This window comes from Salmo trutta, chromosome 16 (assembly GCF_901001165.1).
Source record: "Salmo trutta chromosome 16, fSalTru1.1, whole genome shotgun sequence".
Classification (NCBI taxonomy): Eukaryota; Metazoa; Chordata; class Actinopteri; order Salmoniformes; family Salmonidae; genus Salmo; species Salmo trutta.
In genome coordinates, this window is record NC_042972.1 from 15,304,576 (window position 1) to 15,328,266 (window position 23,691).

Consider the following 23,691-nt stretch of genomic DNA (forward strand, 5'->3'; position numbering starts at 1 on the left):
TTTCCTCCATTTCCGCTCGGCTGCCCGGAGCCCTGTTCTGTGAGCTCGCAATGAGTCGTCAAGCCACGGAGCAGGAGGGGAGGACCGAGACGGCTGGGAGGATAGGGGACATAGAGAGTCAAAGGATGCAGAAAGGGAGGAGAGGGTTGAGAAGACAGAATCAGGAGCTGGGTTGGAGAAGGATTGAGCAGAGGGAAGAGATGATAGGATGGAAGAGGAGAGAGTAGCAGGAGAGAGAGAGCGAAGGTTGCGACGGCGCAATACCATCTGAGTAGGGGCAGAGTGAGTAGTGTTGGAGGAGAGCGAGAGGGAAAAGGATACAAGGTAGTGGTCGGAGACTTGGAGGGGAGTTGCAGTGAGATTAGTAGAAGAACAGCATCTAGTAAAGATGAGGCCAAGCGTATTGCCTGCCTTGTGAGTAGAGGGGGACGGTGAGAGGGTGAGGTCAAAAGAGGAGAGGAGTGGAAAGAAGGAGGCAGAGAGAAATGAGTCAAAGGTAGACGTAGGGAGGTTAAAGTCACCCAGAATTGTGAGGGGTGAGCCATCCTCAGGAAAGGAACTTATCAAGGCGTCAAGCTCATTGATGAACTCTCCAAGGGAACCTGGAGGGCGATAAATGATAAGGATGTTAAGCTTGAATGGGCTAGTGACTGTGACAGCATGGAATTCAAAGGAGGAGATAGACAGATGGGTCAGGGGAGAAAGAGAGAATGTCCACTTGGGAGAGATGAGGATTCCAGTGCCACCACCCCGCTGACCAGATGCTCTCGTGGTATGTGAGAACACGTGGTCAGACGAGGAGAGAGCAGGAGGAGTAGCAGTGTTTTCTGTGGTAATCCATGTTTTCGTCAGCGCCAAGAAGTTGAGGGACTGGAGGGTAGCATAGGCTGAGATGAACTCTGCCTTGTTGGCCGCAGACCGGCAGTTCCAGAGGCTGTCGGAGACCTGGAACTCCACGTGGGTCGTTCGCGCTGGGACACTATAAACAAAGAAAGGTCAAATCTAGAACAACAAATGGCATATCGGAACCCAGTGATGCTTGGGCTAAAGCCAGGGCTAGTCGTGGCTCGCTTGAAACATGGCTTTGCCTATTTGTGGGTCGCAATACAACTTGAAAGGTTTTACACAGACACACGCACACACACCTAAACAGTCTCTGTTAGGGTGTAGCTCTATAATATCTACATCCTCTCCTGCCTCATAGTCCTTCATGCTTCCATACACTCTTAGCTTCTTTTGGGCAAAAAGCAAGGTATGACAAATGTCTGAGAACGTTGCGGCAACGCCTTCCTAAAGCAGTAGCATCTGACTGCATGTGAACTACATGAGCTCATTAATCTATCCTTGAGCGAGAAGGGAGGAGGAGGAGATGAGGAGAGTGTAGTCTGGGTAAACAACTTACACCAACTCCAGCGACAAACACAGGGGTTTCTCTTCTGACTAAATGGCTGGTGCATTTCTCTGGGCTGAAAGAGCATTTCTGAAGTTAGCGTTTTTCCGTCTACCTCAAGAACAGAAGGGGTATTGAACTAGGCACCCAAAACACCACCCCACAGTCTCTCTAACTCCCTCAGACGCCCTCGCAAACACCTTTATTTATTCACTTTCTCCATCACAAGGCACATCTCTCCGTTGACCGCCCCTCCCTCCCGCCATCCTAAATTCTGAGAGGACGCACAATCACACTATGTAGCTTTGCCGTGATTTAAATCGATTGCATGTTGAGTAAAGACTGTAAAAGCTTAATTGACCATTAACGGGTCTTAGTACAGTAAGTGCGTAATGTACGCTTAAGACATTTATATGTCGTGTGTGTGTGCGTTCAATCAGGATGAATAGAGTTCATGTAGACCACTGATGATGCCCCTGGCATGCTTTTAACATGTCTAGCTGAAGCATGTTCAATAGCATAGTGGCAATCCTATTGACATTCAGATTGCCAGAGCACAGTGTGAAAATAGACACGAGAGCATTTATTCAATGATTGATTGATATGTGTCCAGACTGGTCAAGTCGTGGTCCCATCGCACATTCACTAAAGTGCTACTGACTGGGACTGGATGCATCAGAATGTATGTATGGATCCACGCGCCCGCCGGCAGGTCGCCTATCTCTGTCTGTCTCGGTCTCTCTCCCTCACGTTCGATACTATGCGTACATTTTCTATTAGATCAGGCTGTTATATAACTCATTAGTGTGCTCTTCTGGAATCAATTTGAGTTAAGCAATTCTGTGTCCAAACTCCAGTGTTCTAAAATAGTCAAATGATAAGGGAAATGATCTGATGAATCTGGAAAAAGATTTGGGTGGTGGACACAACGTGAACTCGCCTACACCCCTGGCAAAGACAAGTGACTTAACTTGTTTAATTTGTAAGTAATGCTTTCCATCCATGGAAAATTAGACATCTTACTTAAGATATGTGGGAAGCATCCAGAAATGAACTGACTCAAACTCAACTGTAAAAGTGGATAGAAAGTTCAGTAAAAATTGAATGATACAAGTTTCACAAGTATTCTACACGTAATATTGTAGTGTAATATGAGATGCTATACTGGCCTATCCCTTACAAAAAAAGATTGCCGTTTTTAAACTGCAGTCCAGTGTGGTGTTTTGGACACAGTAACTGCAGAATAACTGCAGTTGAGCTGCAGTTAAACGGCACTGTAACTGCAGTTACTCTGCAAAATTACTGCAGTTAAAAAAAAAAACGTATTTTGGACGCAGTATTTGCAGCATACTAGTTATACTGCCAGGTCGCAATTGTAAATGAGAACTTGTTCTCAACTTGCCTACCTGGTTAATTAAATAAAGGTGAAATAAAAAATACAAATAAATATTGCACTCTAACTGCAGTTATACTGCAGTGTGTTGCAGTTATACTGCACTCTGACTGCAATATTTTTTCGTAAAGTTATATATAGTTTAGTATAGTATAAATGCTGTTGAATGGAGTCAACGTATTGGCAGGGCAGTTTTGGTAAGAGTACAATAATTTGGCAAACTGGTAGAAATTGAAGTCGTTCACTTTTGCAAGCAGATAATAAGCAATGAAAAAATGACAGAAGTAGGCTAACGTTACAGACCAATAAGTTCGCCATAAATATCTAACACATTTTTTTTACCGTAGTGACGTGTGTGAGCAGCAGACTACACAAAATGTTTTTCAATTAAATTGTCGATATATTGATGAATAAGGGTATGTGAGGCTATGACAAATATGAATACACTACAAATCCTCTTACCTTACTCATCTCGGGGTTTGGTCCTCTTTTAAAACCTGTTTACATTGTTCATGTATCATTAATAATGACGTCCATACATCTTAGCATATATCATTGCTAACATTATGCCGCTCTTCTCGATTGTGCGCTCTATCAGATCTATTGCCGACATAGGGAGTAAGGTCAACAACAAAGCAGATACGCACAAATCTATTGGCCATGTCAAACTAAGGGTTAATTGTCTGATTGATTCTGATATGTACACTACCGTTCAAAGGTTTATGGTCACTTAGAAATGTCCTTGTTTTTGAAAGAAAATCACATTTGTTGTCCATTAGAATAACATCAAATTGATCAGAAATACAGTGTAGACATCGTTAATGTTGTAAATGACTATTGTAGCTGGAAATGGCTGATTTTTTAAATGGAATATCCACATAGGCGTACAGAGGCCCATTATCAGCAACCATCACTCCTGCGTTCCAATGGCACGTTGTATGAGCTAATCCAAGTTTATCATTTTAAAGGGCTAATTGATCATTAGAAAACCCTTTTGCAATTATGTTAGCACAGCTGAAAACTGTTGTCCTGATTAAATAAGCAATAAAACTGGCCTTTAGACCAGTTGAGTATCTGGAGCATCAGCATTTGTGGGTTTGATTACAGGCTCAAAATGGCCAGAAACAAAGACCTTTCTTCTGAAACTCGTCAGTCTATTCTTGTTCTGAGAAATGAAGGCCATGCGATAAATTGCCAAGAAACTGAAGATCTCGTACCACGCTGTGTACTACTCCCTTCATAGAACAGCGCAAACGGTCTCTAAACAGAATAGAAAGAGGAGTGGGAGGCCTGGGTGCACAACTGAGCAAGAGGACAAGTACATTAGAGTGTCTAGTTTGAGAAACAGACGCCTCACAAGTCCTCAACTGGCAGCTTCATTAAATAGTACCCACAAAAAAACAATGTGAATAATATTACCACGTTAATTTGGCAAAAATAAAAACATTTACAATAGGATAAATTGTGCACACTGTATTCCCATCTTTGCCTGTCATGTCACTGTCCCTCACAAGCCTACAATGAGAGCAATTATAAAATAGCAGCACCTAGTGGCGAAAAAGGAGAAGAGCAGCTCAGTCTCAGCCACATTGCAGCAGACATTCACGTACCAAACCATTTTAGAATGCTTCTTTCTATCTCAAGGGATTTAAACTTTTCAAAAACCTTGATTGTTTTCACTATTTGCCTCTCCTGCTCTGGTCAGGCAGCATCGCATCAGTGGAAACCAAGACTGTTCTCAGGGCAGGCCAGGTTGCAGCTAAACATGATGGTACAGGAGAACAAGATGTAGAAGGAGGCTCTGAAGCACTGCAGGGATCACTGACCTCGCCAGCTTGCTGTCTGAGACTGAGCAGCTCCAGATCCAGAAAATTATTCATTTCAAGTGTGCACAGAGGGACCAGTCCATGCTTTTTCAGTGGCTTCTGGATGTGGGTGAACAGGGACCCCTGGAGTACCAGGCCTGGACCGGGGAAAGGCTGCCCCACTGCCCCGCGCAACCCCTCCGCTGTTGGACCCTTGCCAGAGAGCGCGAGCTTTGGGGAACCAGGGACTATAAGGACAGGAGGAACTTCCTCTTTTACAAGTGATTTGGTAATTCATTATCATTGATGGGTAAAATTTGTTTTTAAATAACAAAGGATACAATGTTTCATTGCTAATTAAAAAGGTTGACTGGAATTAGCTTTAAAAACTAACAGGACCATCAGTGAAAGAGGACAGCACTATGATACAGTAAAATAGGCTACATTGCATAGTATAGTGAACAATATGTTCAACATACAGTACCAGTCAAAAGTTTGGACACACCTATTCATTTAAGGGTTTTTATTTATTTTTACTATTTTCTACATTGTAGAATAATAGTGAAGACATCAAAATTATGAAATAACACATGGAATCATGTAGTAATCAAAAAAAGTATTTAACAAATCAAAATAGATTTTAGATTCTTCAAAGTAGCCAACTTTTGCCTTGATGACAGCTTTGCACACTCTTGGCATTCTCTCAACCAGCTTCACCCTGAATGCTTATCCAACAGTCTTGTTCCCACATGCTGGGCACTTGTTGGCTGCTTTTCCTTCACTGTGCCCTCCAACTCATCCCAAACCATCTCAATTGGGTTGAGGTTGGGTGATTGTGGAGGCCAGGTAATTTGATGCAGTACTCCATCACTGTCCTTCTTGGTCAAATAGCCCTTACACAGCCTGGAGGTGTGTTGGGTCATTGTCCTGTTGAAAAACAAATGATAGTCTCACTAAGCCCAAATCAGATGAGATGGTGTATCGCTGCAGAATGGTGTGGTAGCCATGCTAGTTAAGTGTGCCTTGAATTAAATAAATACATCACAGACAGTGTCACCAGCAAAGCACCCCCACACCACCTCCTCCATGCTTCATGGTGGGAACCACACATGTGGAGATCATCCGTTCACTTACTCTGCGTCTTACAAGGACACGGCGGTTGGAACCAAAAATCTCAAATTTGAATACATCTTTAAGCATGGTGAAGTTTTTAGGCAATATACCCAGTCACTACATGAGTCCTTCTTAACTCAGTTGCCGGAGAGGAAGGAAACCGATCAGGGATTTTACCAAGAAGCCAATGGTGACTTTAAAACAGTTTAATGGCTGTGATAGGATAAAACTGAAGACAGATCAACAACATTACTAACCTAAATGACAGAGTCAAAAGAAGGAAGCCTGTATAGAATAAAAATATTCCAAAACATGCATCCTATTTGCAATAAGGCACTAAAGTAAAACTGCAAAAAATTTGGCCAAAAAAATTTACATTATGCCCTGAATACAAATCATTATGTTTGGGGCAAATAAACTCAGCAAAAAAAGAAACATCCTCTCACTGTCAACTGCATTTATTTTCAGAAAACTTAACATGTGTAAATATTTATATGAACATAACAAGATTCAACAACTGAGACAAACTGAACAAGTTCCACAGACATGTGACTAACAGAAATGGAATAATGTGTCCCTGAACGGGGGGGGAGAGTCAAAATCTAAAGTAACAGTCAGTATATGGTGTGGCCACCAGCTGCATTAAGTACGCCAGTGCATCTCCTGCTCATGGACTGCACCAGATTTACCAGTTCTTGCTGTGAGATGTTACCCCACTCTTCCACCAAGGCACCTGCAAGTTCCCGGACATTTCTGGGGGAATGGCCCTAGCCCTCACCCTCCGATCCAACAGGTTCCAGACGTGTTGAGATCCGGGCTCTTCGCTGGCAGAACACTGACATTCCTGTCTTGCAGGAAATCACGCACAGAATGAGCAGGGTGGAGGGTCATGTCAGGATGAGCCTACAGGAATGGTACCACATGAGGGAGGAGGTTGTATTCCCTGTAACTCACAGCGTTGAGATTGCCTGGAATGACAACAAGCTCAGTCCGATGATGCTGTGACACACTGCCCCAGACCATGACGGACCCTCCACCTCGATCCCGCTCCAGAGTACAGGCCTCGGTATAACGCTCATTCCTTCGACAATAAACATGAATCCGACCATCACCCCTGGTGAGACAAAACCACGACTCGTCAGTGAAGAGCACTTTTTGTCTGATCCAGCAACAGTGGGTTTGTGCCCATAGGCAACGTTGTTGCCGGTGATGTCTGGTGAGGACCTGCCTTACAACAGGCCTACAAGCCCTCAGTCCAGCATCTCTCAGCCTATTGCGGACAGTCTGAGCACTGATGGAGGGATTGTGGGTTCCTGGTGTAACTCGGGCAGTTGTTGTTGCCATCCTGTACCTGTCCCGCAGCTGTGATGTTTGGATGTACCGATCCCATGCAGGTGTTACACGTGGTCTGCCACTGCGAGGACGATCATCTGTCTGTCCTGTCTCCCTGTAGCGCTGTCTTAGGCGTCTCTCAGTACGGACATTGCAATTTATTGCCCTGGCCACATCTGCAGTCCTCATGTCTCCTTGCAGCATGCCTAAGGCACGTTCACGCAGATGAGCAGGGACCCTGGGCATCTTTCTTTTGGTGTTTTTCAGAGTCAGTAGGACAGCCTCTTTAGTGTCCTAAGTTTTCACAACTGTGACCTTAATTGCCTACCGTCTGTAAGCTGTTAGTGTCTTATTGACCGTTCCACAGGTGCGTGTTCATTAATTGTTTATGGTTCATTGAACAAGCATGGGAAACAGTGTTTAAACCCTTTACAATGAAGATCTGTGTAGTTATTTGGATTTTTCCCGAATTATCTTCTAAAGACAGGGTCCTGAAAAAGGGACGTTTGTTGTTGCTGAGTTTCAACACATCACTGAGCACCACTCCTCATATTTTCAAGCGTGGTACTGGCTGCATCATGTTATGGGTATTGTTGTCATCGGCAAGGACAAGGGAGTTTTTTTAGGGTAAAAAGAAAGGGAAAACAGCTAAGCATAGGGAAAAAATCTGAGGAAAACCTGGTTCAGTCTGCTTTCCAACAGACAATGGGAGACAAATTCACCTTTCAGCAGGACAATAACCTTAAACACAAGGCTAAATATACAATGGAGTTGCTTAACAATACGACATCGATTGTTCCTGAGGCCTAGTTACAGTTTTGACTTAAAATCGTCTTGAAAATCTATGGCAAGACTTGAAAATGTTTGTCCAACAATGATTTGACAGAACTTGAAGAATCCAGAAAATAATAACAGGCAAATATTGTGCAATCCAGGTGTGCAAAGCTCTTAGTGACTTACCCAGAAAGACTCACAGTTGTAGTCGCTGCCAATGGAGATTGTAACATGTATTGATTGACTCAGGGGGTGTGAATACTTATGTAAATGAAACAGTTTTTCTGTATTCCATTTTCAATAAAGTTGTGAACATTTCAAAAAACATGTTTTCACTTTGTCACTATGGGGTATCATGGGTAAACGGCAGATCATTTTAAAAATACATTTTAAATTCAGGCTGTAACACAACAAAATGTGTAATAAGTAAATTGGTATGAAAACTTTGTAGAAGCAATTGCATGATCATTTCTCTTTCGTTACCTTAAAGTGTGTGTTCACATTGAATAGCATTGGCCGTGTCGTTAAACACACACACACACACAGAAAACCCTTGTTATTACTGAAAAAAAAAAAACTGTTGTCCCCCTTTTGGGGGCTACGTGCCAACTCAGCAGTCTTACCCCAACTGGACTATAAAATATAACACACTTATTATGCTAAGGCCTTTTCTCAGTCAAACAGTACTTTGACTACTTTGGTACACTATAAGTGACATTTGTCCAAATACTTATGACATCTTCAAATATTGGGACTAGATCTATAAATTGCTACAACATATACAGTACCAGTCAAAAGTTTGGAAACCTACTCATTGAAGGGTTTTTTATTTTTTACCTGATGTGTGTTATTTCATAATTTTGATGTCTTCACTATTATTCTCCAATGTAGAAAATAGTAAAAAAAGAATAGAAAAACCAAAAGGTATGTCCAAAACTTTCACAGGTATTGAAAAACTATCAATGGAAGTATGTATGTAGCCTAAAAAGCATGAGATAAAAAGATTTTATCGTTACTATGACATGTTTCGTTATAAAGTAAATCAGCTGGTTGGGGAGATGTTACATTGCAACAATAATAAAACCTGGAAGGAACAGACTTGGTCTGGTGTGTTCTAAAGTCCAGGCTCGATTTCTGGTTCCAGTCTGGACCTGCTAGGCTAGAAAGATTGACAGAAAACGAGGACAATTTTTTTCCTCAAGGACCCCATTGACAGTACAAACAAAGATGTAGAATGCAGATTTTATAAAACTATTGTGACATTACACTAGGGCAGTGAGAGGTTCCGAGGCGGGATTTGCACCTGGCACCTTAGCCCAGAGGTGGACACATTACAGCATTACATTACCTAGTCAGTTGTACAACTGAAATGTGTCTTCCACATTTAACCCAACTCCTCTGAATCAGAGAGGTGCGGGAGGGGGCTGCCTTAATCATCATCCACGTCTTTGGCGCCCGGGGAACAATGGGTTAAACTGCCTTGCTCAGGGGCAGAATGACATTTTTTACCTTGTCAGCTCGGGGATTCGATCCAGCAACCTTTTTGGTTACTGGCCCAATGCTAACCACTAGGCTACCTGCCGCACCATGGAAGGTGGCGATTAGGGAAGAACTCCAGACTTCACTGCGACAACAACTGAAAAACAAAAGGCAAAACACAATAATAGTGTAACAGAGTTGGAAACCATATTCAACCATGGACGATAAATGGATAAATACAACCATTCAAAGCTAGAATAATAAATCACAGAACTCATCATACCTTATATTTTAAACTCCAACTGGGCAGATTTATTCAAGACGTGTTACTGTAAATATGCTCTCTTTTTGGCAACATTTTATTTTTATGGAAATGGGAAATCCAACAAAGGAAATCACCTTTTTCACTGTTTCCTTGATGTAGGACTTCTTGTTTGACAGGTCATAACGAGGGTACATTTTAAAAACCTGAAACCCATCGTAAGAGAATAAGCAAACCGTAAGTAACGACAATGACTATATATTGTTTTTAAATAATTGTTAATCTATCAGGTTCTTAAGATGCACTGTATAGCCTAAATTCATCCATGAGTAAATGTGAGAGCGTTTAGTGTATGAACTCAATGAACTGTTGTTCATAAAAGATTAGAATGACTAACCTTCTTGAAAATGTCCTTCATTGCGACTTTCTCTAGGTCGACATGGGCCAACAGTTTCTTCACTGTCGTTTTCAGCTCCTCATCTGATGGATTCCTTGTTATCATCTTAACCAAGGGTTCGTCATCCGAACTGTCATCATCTGATTCTGAAAGCAGCACTTAAACCAAAAGTGAGAGAAACAATGAAAAATACACAAGTAAAAATATATTTTTTTTAAATATATATGATTATTATGAAGAGTTGTCTCACTGCTGTAAAAACACATACAGCACCCTGTGAAAGTATTTAATAGGCTACCTCGCAGTTTTAACGTTGTTTGCTCCGGATCTACACATCCTAAACTGCAATATCTTGACTAAAAACTCACCTGTTTTCCTTTGCATCAAACGCCTTATCTTTGCTTTCCTCATTGCTTCAATCTGTAATCCAACAGGGGCCAATTTAATATCTGGCTCTAAGAAACCATCATTCACATGACATTACAATAATCTCAAATCGATCTAGAGACTAACGACAACCTGCTATGCACAGCCATTAAGCCCAGAGCTGGGACAATAAACCAAAAATTATCGACACCGACCGTACCGATCACTTTTCGCAGGCATTTTGATGATATCATTTATTACAATGAGTATTCTACACTAGAGTAATGTGAAGTTTGCAATGAAATAAGTTTGCTAACATGGGTGATTGTTAATGGGACAATTGATGGCTGCAACCATTAAACTAGTAGTATTACTTTAAAGGAGAATAAAATCTGTGGTGCACATTAATGCTAAACTTATCGTTCTATTTACCATCAGTTCAGGCAATTCATCACGATATGGATTTTTGTCCATATCGCCCAAATCGCTCTAATTTAACCTATATCATCCAAATTAATTTAAACTCGCCTGCTGTTCATATTCGTTGTCCTCAAAATCTGTTGAGGTAAGGTCAGAGATCTCAGAAACATCCTCCTCATCTGAATATGGTTGCCACATATTTCTGTGTACTGCCTCGATCTTTGTGTGTGTGTTTGGCAATACACTCTTCAGGGGAGAAATAGTCTGCAGGGAACAGCATGTGTTAGTATTCCAGTGAGGTTCTGCACTTTACTGCATGTAAACATTAGGATGAGGTGAATATCTATGGGAATATTTACAGTATAGCTTAAATGCGTAGATTCGGGTACATTATAGCAGATTCAATATAGCCCTGTTTGTTCAAAGCTTTGCCCAGCCAATAACTTCAAAGTATTGAAAAAGACTCCAAGACCTGAAGAAACCCCCATTTCAAATCAGAGTCAGGTGAAAGATGATCAGATTTCCTCTTACCTTGGCTGAGGCTTGGTTGATACCATAACCATCCTCATCGTTGGAGTTATCAACATAGTCCAATCTCCTGTGTCTCAACCCAGCCCTCTTGGTTTGAGGACCTCTGCTATTTGGTTGTTCAGCTTCCAGTTCTCGGTCTCTCCCCTCCTCAGTAGTCTGATGTGACCTGCTCCGAGTTCCACTGGATTTACTTGTTTGTTTGACTGTTAGACAAGAAACATAGCAGAGAGATGGGCACTTTGCTTAATTTCACTGTAGAGAAATTAAGTATGGTGGGGGTGTACATTGATGGTGGGATTTTTAAGGTGACTATTTCAGCCTAATAACTTGTAAGTTGAAATGGCTGAAAGCACGATTCACATGCCTACATATATTTCATGATAATTAGCCAAAACATTAATGAGCCACTCTAGATCATTAACGTATTTCTCAGTCAGGCGTTATGAACTAAAATGTCTGATAATTACCTGTGGGAGATGCAGTTTCACCCTCTGAGGGAGAAGTAGCAGGGCTGGTTGGGGGTTCTTTACGGCGTCGGGGGGTTGTGCTACGAGGAGACGGTGTCTTGCCGTCTCTTTTCCTTGCCGACTCCAGTTTCATCTCCCTCTCATACTCTTCCTCAGAAATAACCCTAGCATTCAGTGGGGCCTTCATCTTACTTTGCCTTGGTGTCGTCTTCTTTTGATTATCTATCTCTGTGAAGATCTCAGCCAATTCTGGATTATTCAGTCCTGCTGCCACCAGGGGGTGGGACATGTACTTGCTGGGAATTACTGCTGGTGGTGGTGCATATGGAGTGGGGCTGGAGGGAGTTGCAGTCTTTTGGGGCTGTTGCTTTTTGGATGTCAAGGGAACTATTTTACTCGAATCTATGGCACTGGGATTAAAGGGGAAGACCCCAGCTTTTCTGAACCCGCTGACTACAATCTTCCTATCTTTGCATTGCTGGTACGGCTTACGGAGAACCATGGGAAAGTCCATCTTGGAAATGACTACGGAGTTTTTGAAGTGGCAAAGGTCTCCAGCCACCTTGAAAAACCCAGTCTTCAAAGCAGAGAAGTAGGTCAAATCCAGGGGCTGCAGAATGTGAGAGCTGTTTGGAGGAAGAACTAGGAGCACAACGTTTTATTTTCTTGCTGCCTCAATCACCTCTGGATCCAGGTGACTTTTGTGTGCATCAAGCACCAGCAGCAGGGGACATGTTTTCACAGCATACCTGATGAAATGATTCACAAACCACCCCCTGAAGAGTTCATTGTCAATGTATCCTGATGGTGATGTGCCATAGAGAGCATTAGCTGGACCTTCCTTGGTGTAAGGTCCTCCTGGGAATCTGTTTCCAAAAATGATGAAAGGGGGGACATCTTCACCAGACGCATTAAAGCAAGTCTGTACTGACACACGGTCACATGTACCAGGTGCCTGGATGCAATTCTTCTTTGAGCCCTTTGGTACAAGGACCTTTCTTTTAGATGCATCCATCTGGAACCCTGTCTCATCACAGTTGTAAATCTGAGGTTTATCCTTCAACCCATGTTGCTCCACCGTCTTCTCCAGGAGTTCAAAGTATTCAGTCATATCAGGTTTTGTAGCCTGGTTGGCTCTGCATATCCGTCTAAAAAACAACCACTACGTTTGGCCTAATGGTGTGACGTTATCTCCTGAGTTTCTTCTACCTCCTAATGGCAGTGCCATATGCCACTCTGGCCTTGGTCAGGGGGAACCTTTCCACTTTTTCTGTCACCTGTGGTGGACCTTGGTACTTTAAACATTACAGATGCCATTACTGATTGACATGCCCTTTTAGCTTGCCCCTATAGCCTTCTCCGTGATTTCATTACTATATAAACTTTTTCCTGACGGTGTTTTATTTTGGTTTGTAATTGTATATACCATGTGGTCTCTGCAAGGACATGCAAACAATATAAACACAAATTATCAAGTCAAGGTTAGTCACATTCGCAACTCAAAGTTGGCTAGTTAGCTGCTTGTAGCTAGCTATATACTGTAACGACCCGGTATTGTGTTCTGTGTTGTGGGTGTGTTATGGTTCTCATGGCTACTAGCAGGGGTTAAATATGTCAGGACAGAGGGAAAGGTTGGGGGGGTATGATGGGTAATCCCGCGGGATTTGGAAATGCATAAATAGGGATTACTGTCTCATCTTTCTTTCTTTTCTGTTCGGGGCCTTGATCTGTCCCTATGGGAGTGACCCTTAACTCGACATGGTATAATTGTGTACGTTCGGCATTTAGCGGCGTGGGCTGTGGCCTGAACAATAGCCCAGTTTAGGAATAAACCTGTGTTCTGACCTGCACACCTAGAGTCCGTCTCTTTTCCTTTTATGACGCAACGGCCTTCTCCACAGATAGGGGCCATTGGCAGTTCAAGGTGCTGTGCTTCGGGCTCTGTAATGCTCCTGCCACCTTTGAGAGGCTCATGGACAGAGTGCTGGCGGGGGTTCCGAGAGACGAGTGTGTTGTGTACCTAGACGACATATTGGTGCACGGCACATCGTTTGAGGGGGCACTGGGGGCAATTAGGCGAGTGTTGGAGAGGATCTCGGGGGCGGGGCTAAAATTACATCCGGGAAAGTGCCATTTCATGCAAAGGGAGGTGGCGTTCCTGGGGCATCAGCTGGGTGGTGAGGGCATCAGCACGATGCCAGACAAAGTAGAGGCTGTGAGGGGGTGGCCAGTTCCAGGGGGAAAAAAAGAGGTTAAGAGCTTGCTGGGGCTGGCATCCTACTATCGTAGGATAGTGAAGGGGTTTGCGGGGGTAGCGGCTCCTTTGAACCACCTTCTCAAGGAGGACACTGTTTTTCAGTGGACCGAAGAGCACCAGCGGGCGTTTGAGGCCCTCAAACGTGCCCTGATGGAGGCCCCTGTCCTGGCCTCACCAGACCCGAACCGTCCGTTCATCCTGGACACCGACGCAAGCAATGAGGGTTTGGGGGCTGTGCTGGCTCAGCGTGGTCCTGATGGGGAACACGTAGTAGCTTATTACAGCAGAACTTTTGATAAGGCTGAAAAACGCTACTGCGTGACAAGGAGAGAGCTTTTGGCTGTCGTGGCAGCAGTACGCCATTTCAAGTACTACCTGGGGGGCCTGCCGTTTGTGGTCCGGACGGACCACTCCGCCCTGCAGTGGCTTCTCTCCTTCAAGGAGCCAGAGGGTCAGATTGCCCGCTGGCTGGAGGAGCTGCAACCCTACGACTTCCAGGTGGAGCACAGAGCCGGCCTTCGCCACAGCAATGCAGACGCCTTGTCCCGCCGCCCGTGTGCTGAGGATGGCTGTGGGTACTGCGCCAAATGGGTGGAGCGAGAGAGAGAACTGTGCAGGGAGGAGGGAGTCACCGCCACGGTGAGTCAGCTGAGTGTGACAGAGTGCCGGGAGCTTGAGGCTGTGGACGTTGGGGAGTGGAGGCGTCGCCAGGAGGAGGACGCAGAGCTGCGTCCTGTGCTGCGGTGGGTGGAAGAGAGAAGACGACCGCCGTGGGGGGAAGTAGCCCCTCTATCACCAGTCACCAAGGGACTGTGGGCTAAATTCACAGTCCTTAGAGTGGCTGAGGGAGTGCTCCAGAGGGGGTGGAAAAAGCCAGCGACTGGAGAAATTACGTGGCAGGTAGTGGTGCCCAAAAGGCTGCAGGGGAGCGTGTTACAGCAGCTTCATGGGGGAGTTGGCGCAGGGCATTTTGGGGTCTCCAATACGTTAAAGCGCGTGCGTAAAGGCTTCTATTGGGCCAGGCACAGGAGGGATGTTGAGGACTTTTGTAGGCAGTGCGACGAGTGTGCTGCTAAAAAAGGACCTCCAGGTCAGTCACACGCCCTCCTACAACAATTCCCAGTAGGGGAGCCCATGGAGAGACTGGGGGTAGACATAGTGGGGCCGTTTCCAACCACAGACAGCGGTAACAGGTGGATTCTAACCGCTATGGACTACTTCACCAAGTGGCCGGAGGCTTACGCTCTCCCAGACCAGGAGGCAGCGACAGTAGCTGATGCGTTGGTGGGGGGAATAATCAGTCGGTTTGGGGTGCCACAGTCTATTCACAGCGACCAGGGGAGAAACTTCGAGTCACGGGTGTTCTCAGAGTTGTGTAGACGGTTAGGCGCGGAGAAGACGCGCACTACTCCGCTTCACCCCCAGAGTGATGGGCTGGTGGAAAGATTTAACAGAACATTAGCACAGCAGCTGGCCATCGTTACCTCAAAACACCAGAGAGATTGGGACACCCACTTACCGTTTATTCTTATGGCATGTAGGTCGGCTGTTCAAGAATCGACTGCGTGCTCCCCAGCGCTACTAATGTTAGGTCGTGAGTTGCGCACCCCAGCCGAACTGACGTTTGGCCACCATCCTGATAATGACGACGGGGTTTTGCCTGGCCCGAACTATGTGTGTCGTCTGCAGAACCGGTTAGAAGCGGCTCACACCTTCGCAAGAGAGCAACTTGAGAACGCAGGGGTCCGCCAAAAGCGCCACTACGACTCGCGCGCTAGGGGGAGGCACTTTGGAGCGGGAGAATGTGTGTGGCTTCACAACCCCACGCGCAAGAAGGGGCGGTGCCCAAAGCTGGACAGTGCATGGGTGGGACCCGTGTCTGGTGATAGAGAGAGTGGGGGAGGTGACGTACCGGGTGGAGGTCCCCCCACGGAGCAGGAAGGTGGTGGTCCACCGGGACCGATTGGCACCCTACAGAGGGAGGAAAAGGGTAGGAAATGGGAGTGAGGTCTCTGATGAGAGCCCACGGGAACAGTCTAGCGCAACCTGAGCCTGGGATGGGGGCTGCTTCTTCGGAGGGCACTGGAAATGACATTGGGGCAGATGAGTGTTCTGGGGGTTCACCGGTGAGAGCCACGGGGAGGCCCAAGAGACTGATGCGACCTCCGGGTCGTTTTAAGGATTTTGTTGTGTAACCCTAGGAGCTAGGGTTTAGAAGGGGGGGGCTATGTAACGACCCGGTATTGTGTTCTGTGTTGTGGGTGTGTTATGGTTCTCATGGCTACTAGCAGGGGTTAAATATGTCAGGACAGAGGGAAAGGTTGGGGGGGTATGATGGGTAATCCCGCGGGATTTGGAAATGCATAAATAGGGATTACTGTCTCATCTTCCTTTCTTTTCTGTTCGGGGCCTTGATATGTCCCTATGGGAGTGACCCTTAACTCGACATGGTATAATTGTGTACGTTCGGCATTTAGCGGCGTGGGCTGTGGCCTGAACAATAGCCCAGTTTAGGAATAAACCTGTGTTCTGACCTGCACACCTAGAGTCCGTCTCTTTTCCTTTTATGACGCAGCCGGGTCATTACAATACATTTTCAAAATCTCTTAACCTCTCTGGCGCAGGTGGGACGAATTCGTCCCACCTACGTAACAGCCACTTCAATCCAGTGGCGCGATTTTTGAATCGTTTGAAATACTATTACTTCAATTTCTCAAACATATGACTATTTTACAGCTATTTAAAGACAAGACTCTCGTTAATCTAACCACACTGTCCAATTTCAAAAAGGCTTTACAACGAAAGCAAAACATTAGATTATGTCAGGAGAGTACCCTGCCAAAAATAATCACATAGCCATTTTCAAAGCAAGCATATATGTCACAAAAACCAAAACCACAGCTAAATGCAGCACTAACCTTTTATGATCTTCATCAGATGACACACCTAGGACATTATGTTATACAATACATGCATGTCTGTTCAATCAAGTTCATATTTATATCAAAAAACAGCTTTTTACATTAGAAAAAGCATACCCCCCGCAAACTTCCGGGGAATTTACTAACAGCTAAATTACTCACGATAAACGTTCACAAAAAGCATAACAATTATTTTAAGAATTATAGATACATTACTCCTCTATGCACTCGATATGTCCGATTTTAAAATAGCTTTTCGGATGAAGCACATTTTGCAATATTCTAAGTACATAGCCCAGCCATCACGGGCTAGCTATTTAGACACCCGGCAAGATTAGCCTTCACCAAAATCACATTTCCTATAAGAAAAATGGGCTTACCTTTCCTGTTCTTCGTCAGAATGCACTCCCAGGACTTCTACTTCAATAACAAATGTAGGTTTGGTCCCAAATAATCCATCGTTATGTTCCATCAGCGACGTTTTGTTCTTGCGTTCTAGACACTATCAGAATACTAAATCACGGTCACGAGCATGGCGCAGAATGTGACAAAAAAATTCTAAATATTCCATTACCGTACTTCGAAGCATGTCAACCGCTGTTTAAAATCAATTTTTATGCCATTTATCTCGTAGAAAAGCGATAATATTCCGACCGGGAATCTGCAATAAGCTAAACAGCCGAATGACATTTCTCCACGGGGGCGAATCGCGCACGCGCCTCATTCCATTGTCACCTAATGGGACACTTGGAAAAGGCGATAATCTGTTTCAGCCTGAGGCTGCCTCGTCATCGTTCAGGTTTTTCCCGGGTTCTGAGAGCCTATTGGAGCCCTAGGAATTGTCACGTTACAGTTAAGATCCTTACTCTTCAATAAACAGAGGCAAGAAGAACGACTCCTTGTCAGACAGGCCACTTCCTGCATGAAACCTTCTCAGATTTTTGCCTGCCATAGGAGTTCTGTTATACTCACAGACACCATTCAAACAGTTTTAGAAACTTTAGGGTGTTTTCTATCCAAACCTGAACAATAATATGCATATTCTAGCTTCTGAGTTGGTGTAGGAGGCAGTTAAAAATGGGCACATATTTTTTCCAAAATTCTCAATGCTGCCCCCTAGCCCGTACAGGTTAAAACCTCTTGGGGCTATTTGGGACGCTAGCGTGCCACCCGTGGCGCACCCTATCAACAGCAGGTGCATTTCAAGAGCGGCAAATTTGAAACCAAATAAATGTCAAAATTCAAATTTTTCAAACATACAACTATCTTACACCCTTTGAAAGATAAACATCTCCTTAATCTAACCACGTTGTCCGATTTCAAAAAGGTTTTATGGTGAAAGCATAAAATTAGGTTATGTTAGGAGAGTACATTGACAATAGCTGTGTGTACTGTATTGTCAATTCAAAGACAGGCGTCACCAAAACCATAAAATCAGCTAAAATTATGCACTAACCTTTTACAATCTCCATCAGATGACACTCCTAGGACATTATGTTAGACAATGCATGCATTTTTAGTTCTATCAAGTTCATATTTATATCTAAAAACAGCGTTTTACTATGGCGTTGATGTTCAGGAAATCGTTTCCCTCCAATACCGGCAGTCAAGTCAGCACAACAAAATAAATAATTAATATTAGAAAACATTGGTAAAATATTATATTGTCATTCAAAGAATTATAGATTTACATCTCTTGAACGCAATCGACTTGCCAGATTTAAAAATAACCTTACTGGGAATCACACTTTGCAATAATCTGAGCACTGCGCCCAGAAAAATACGCTTTGCGATACAGACTAACCGCCATGTTGGAGAGATCTAAAATCGAAAAATACTATGTAAATAATCCATTACCTTTGATTCTCTTCATCAGATGTCACTTCCAAGGAATCCCAGGTCCATAACGAATGTAGTTTTGTTCAAAAAAGCTCATCATTTATGTCCAAAAAGCTCCGTGTTGTTAGCACATGATCTAAGCCAGCCGGACTTCACTTCACGAACGAGGGGAAAAAATATATTTACGTTCGTTCAAACATGTCAAACGTTGTATAGCATAAATCATTAGTGCCTTTTTTAACCAGAACATGAATAAAATTCAAGGCGGACGATTGCATTCTCTTTTAAAACGTTTCGGAACGAGAGTACACAACATGAACTCGCTCGCCAGGTGTTTAATGGGCCATCACCGTTCCAAGGCTCTTGTTCGGTCAGATCTCAGAGTAGAAGACTCAAAACACTTTGTAAAGGCTGGTGACATCTAGTGGAAGCAATAGGAAGTGCCAAAAACATTCATCAGCCCCTGTGTTTTTCAATGGCATAGGCTTAAAGGCAATTCAACACATCAGGTATCCACTTCCTGTCAGAATCTGTCTCAGGGTTTTGCCTGCCAAATGAGTTCTGTTATACTCACAGACACCATTCAAACAGTTTTAGAAACTTTAGGGTGTTTTCTATCCATATATAATAAGTATATGCATATTCTAGTTACTGGGTAGGATTAGTAACCAGATTAAATCGGGTACATTTTTTTATCCAGCCGTGAAAATACTGCCCCCTAGCCCCAACACGTTATAGTTAGCCCTACCAGCTAATTAAAAAAATAAAAAAATAATAATAATCACTGGTTGTTAATTTATCAAATATCATTACAAAGACATTATAAGCACGGCATCGTATCTATCTAGCTAACGTTAGCAAGCTAACAGTTATATTACCAAAATGCATGCCAGCCAGCTCACGTTAGGTAGCTTGCGCCAAATGGACCAACTATACTTGCTCTTTTCCAATCCACTTAATGTATTGAATGAAACATGTAATTCGGTTTCTTCTGGTACGTCATATTAATTATTTTAATTTCTTACCATATAATCTGAATCAAATTTTCACGTGCTGCTCCGGTAGCAAAGAATGTACTGACTAACGTTAGTGTTTACGAGACACTGTTCACATAGCTAGTTACTACGCATACGCGTCGATTTGGTGATTTCATTTCAGCTCGCCGGGTGAGAGGAATATGACTTTATGACCAATGTAATTTTCTAATTGTGAAACGTCGTCCAACTGGTGTCCCGAGCGAGCTAAAGCAACCGACTGTTTTGTTTCTCAATCACTGCCACCTTCAATTTAAAAATATGCGCCAAGTTCTGCATAAATAAATAAAAGTAATGATAATATGATCACTAACACAGCCTATATGACAAATGGGTTGTTATGTAATGTCCATTGACTTATATAAAATTACTTTTTACAAGGTATATCTCAACTAACCTCAATTTATTCTACCCTTACCCTGCTGTCACCTCAAGACGTACTGCAAATTGTATTCATTTGAATGGGATTAATAGGAAGTGGAATGGCTGTCCTATTTTTTTTATTTCACCTTTATTTAACCAGGTAAGCCAGTTGAGAACAAGTTCTCATTTACAACTTCGACCTGGCCAAGATAAAGCAAAGCAGTGCAACAAAAACAACACAGTTACACATGGGATAAACAAACGTACAGTCAATAACACAATATAAAAATCTATATACAGTGTGTGCAAATGTTGTAAGATTAGGGAGGTAAGGCAATAAATAGGCCATACTGGCAAAATAATTATAATTTAGCATTAACACTGGAGTGATAGATGTGCAGATGGTGATGTGCAAGTAGAGATACTGGGATGCAAAATAGCAAAAATAAATAACAATATGGAGATGAGGTAGTTGGGTGGGCTATTTACAGATGGGCTGTGTACAGGTGCAGTGATCGGCAAGCTGCTCTGACAGCTGATGCTTAAAGTTAGTGAGGGAGATATAAGTCTTGAGGATTTTAGACCATCTTTATCAAGAGCTCACAAGCAGAGATATTCTCTAACTCTCACAAATAGTTAATGAAATACAGTATAATAAAGGTACTCTTTCCAGAATCTAGCTCACTTTTTCACAAAGCATCTCCAACCATTCCAGCTCCAAAGCCTCAGGTAGTCCCTTTCCAGTCAACAGTAAGAAAATAATTAGACAATAGCATCACCAAGTGGTGAGAAAGGAGAAGTGTGACAACTCAGTTTTCTAGCTACTGCTTCTTCCAGTGGAAATTCATGCACCAAACAATATAGGAACTCTTCTTTCAACTGTCCATTCTGTCTCAAAGGACCTAAAGGTAACTAAACATTGTGCCTAGTTCTGTTAGCTCAATGAGCGGGAATAGAGCACCCAAAGTCTGAGAGAAAGTTTGAATATCCTCAGAATTACAAAAAAGACAAACTCATTTGGGAAGGGACTACAGGGTCTATGAACAAACACATTCACCCAGTTGTCCTGGGCGGTAGATTTGCATGACTATTGTGAAATTGCTGGATTTGAGCACCCAACCTCTTTTGTCATACTCAAGCCAAAGGCTAGCTCATTCCCCAGGCATCTCCAACCATTCCAGGCCCAAAGCACTCAGCTTCTAATATTGAGATGGGCGAGGAGCAAACAGTACCATTAATTCATACATAGTGGGTTTCATTCATACCTTCTGGTAGATTTTGTGTGTGTGTGTAACTCGTCAACAAGGCTTCTGTTTGCAGCGAACATGTTGCCAGAGTAACAATTTCAGTTGAATGAACATTCCAAAATGTACATTTTTTTATGGATTACTGTGGATTTTTAGCGACAATATTCAAACTGAAAACGACGAAACTATTCCTAAAATATAGTCAAAGTCTACATGGACACTTGATTCTTTTTTGCGGAAGTTTAGACCTGAAACAGACGCTTGTGTTCGCGGCTAACACAAATGTCATATGTTAGCAAACTATTTCCCTTTCCCAGGAAGGGACAGGGCAGATGGGAAACCGGAGTTATGCTCCTACGATGTCTGGGTATTTATATCCCCACTTTCCATGAGCAGGAGTGTCACCTCAAAAATAGCCATCAAACTCTCCGAATAGGAATGGGAAAGTGTGTGTAAGACAAAACATCGCTCTCCATTGAGGAATGCACTTAGTCAACAAGGACCCTATTTTGGCTCAAACATTGATATGAACAACTCAAACATTGGCAATGGCATACAAGAGAGCAATGTGCATTGGTGACATTGCAGTATCTGTGGGTTGAAGTAATGTAACGTGTAGACAACATTGCCCATCATAAACATGAATATTATACAACATATAAAGACAAATGGATTGCTGTGTTTGCATATGTAAAACCATGCCACTGTTTTTTCTCTGGATCAGGGATATTCAAGTCCTACCCTGGAGGTCCAGAGTACGGTTGCTTTTTTTGCTCTTCTACCTGGTAATTAATTGCACCCACCTGGTGTCCCAGGTCTAAATCAGTCCCTGATAAGAGGGAAGAATGGGGGGGAAAAGCAGTGGAACTGGCATTGAGGTCCAGGTACAATATATGCTACATGACCAAAAGTATGTGGACATTCGTCAAAAATCTCATTCCAAAATCATGGGCATAAATATGGACTTGGTCCCCCCCTTTGCTGCTATGACAGCCTCCACTCTTCAGGGAAGGCTTTCCGCTAGATGTTGGAGCATCGCTGCGGGGACTTCCATTCAGCCACAAGAACATTAGTGAGGTCGGGCACTGATGTTGGGCGATTAGACCTGGTTCGCAATCGGCTTTCCAATTCATCCCAAAGGTGTTTGACGGGGTTGAGGTCAGGGCTCTTTGCAGGCCAGTAAAGTTCTTCCACACCGATCTCGACAAACCATTTCTGTATGGACCTTGCTTTGTGCACGGGGGCATTGTCATGCTGAAACAGAAAGAAGCCTTCCCCAAACTGTTGCCAAAAAGTTGGAAGCACAGAATCGTCTAGAATGTAATTGTATGCTGTAGTGTTAAGATTTCCCTTAACTGGAACTAAGGGGACCATTATTCCTCCTCCACCAAACTTTACAGTTGGTACTATGCATTGGGGGAGGTAGTGTTCTCCTAGCATCCGCCAAACCCAGATTTGTCCGCCGGACTGCCAGATGGTGAAGCGTGTCCAATGGCGGTGAGCTTTACACCACTCCAGCCAATGCTTGGCATTGCGCATGGTGATCTTAGGCTTGTGTGCAGCTGCTCGGCCATAGAAACCTATTTCATGAAGCTCCTGAAAAACAGTTCTGGTGCTGACGTTGCTTCCAGAGGCAGTTTGGAACTTGGTAGTGAGTGTTGCAACCAAGGACAGACTATTTTTACGAGCTACGCACTTCAGCACTCGGTGGTCCCGCTCTGTGAGCTTGTGTGGCCTACCACTTTGCGGCTGAGCCGTTGTTGCTCCTAGACGTTTCCACTTCACAATAACAGCACTTACGAACTGACTTGTTGAAAGGTGGCATCCTATGAAGGTGCCACATTGAAAGTCACAAGGTCTTCAGTAAGGCCATTCCACTGCCAATGTTTGTCTATGGAGATTTCATGGCTGTGTGCTCAATTTTATACACCGGTCAGCAACGGGTGTGGCTGAAATAGCCGAATCCACTAATTTGAAGGGGGTGTCCACATTCTTTTGTATATATAGTGTAGATCTGGGGTATTCAAATCTTACTCTATGAGGTCCGGACTACTGCTGGTTTTCTGTTCTACCTGATAATTAATTGCCCCGATCCAGGTCCAAATCAGTCCCTGATAAGAGGGGAAAATGACACTGATGAAGGCTGAAACGTTGCCTGAATGAAATAAAAACTAAAAAGAAACCTTGCATCTCCTTTTTGAGTGCGGACCAGCTACACAATTTTGGTATTCTATTTGCATTTTGGTCGATGCACCTGTTTTGAGTTTAATTGTCACAATACCTTTCATTGATACAATTATT

The 23,691-nt window shown here is 43.5% G+C and overlaps 1 protein-coding gene across 3 annotated transcripts; it reads right to left on the minus strand.

Moving 5' to 3' along the window:
* Positions 1–9,328: 9,328 nt before the first annotated feature.
* LOC115150163 (uncharacterized protein F59B10.2-like) lies at positions 9,329–19,959 on the minus strand. Of its 3 annotated transcripts, XM_029693145.1 has the most exons (8): positions 19,772–19,959; positions 11,730–13,165; positions 11,263–11,465; positions 10,840–10,995; positions 10,314–10,365; positions 9,946–10,103; positions 9,686–9,754; positions 9,329–9,443 (listed from the first exon to the last, which is right to left on the minus strand). In XM_029693145.1, the coding sequence occupies exons 2-8, from the start codon at positions 12,241–12,243 to the stop codon at positions 9,429–9,431; spliced, it is 1,167 nt and encodes a 388-aa protein (XP_029549005.1). In that variant the 5' UTR covers positions 12,244–13,165; positions 19,772–19,959; the 3' UTR covers positions 9,329–9,428. The 3 variants fall into 3 exon arrangements, with proteins under 3 accessions (XP_029549005.1, XP_029549007.1, XP_029549004.1); XM_029693147.1 differs by lacking the exon at positions 9,686–9,754; XM_029693144.1 differs by lacking the exon at positions 19,772–19,959 and having other exon boundaries at positions 9,570–9,754; positions 11,730–13,300.
* Positions 19,960–23,691: the final 3,732 nt, after the last annotated feature.

Coding starts and splice junctions, on each gene's coding strand:
- LOC115150163 (XM_029693144.1), bottom strand. CDS start 12,243: ATGGACTTTCCCATGGTTCTCCGTAAGCCGTACCAGCAATGCAAAGAT. Junction 10,996..11,262: donor TCAACCAAGCCTCAGCCAAG/GTAAGAGGAAAT, acceptor TGTTCCCTGCAG/ACTATTTCTCCCCTGAAGAG. Junction 10,366..10,839: donor ACAACGAATATGAACAGCAG/GCGAGTTTAAAT, acceptor GTTGGATTACAG/ATTGAAGCAATGAGGAAAGC.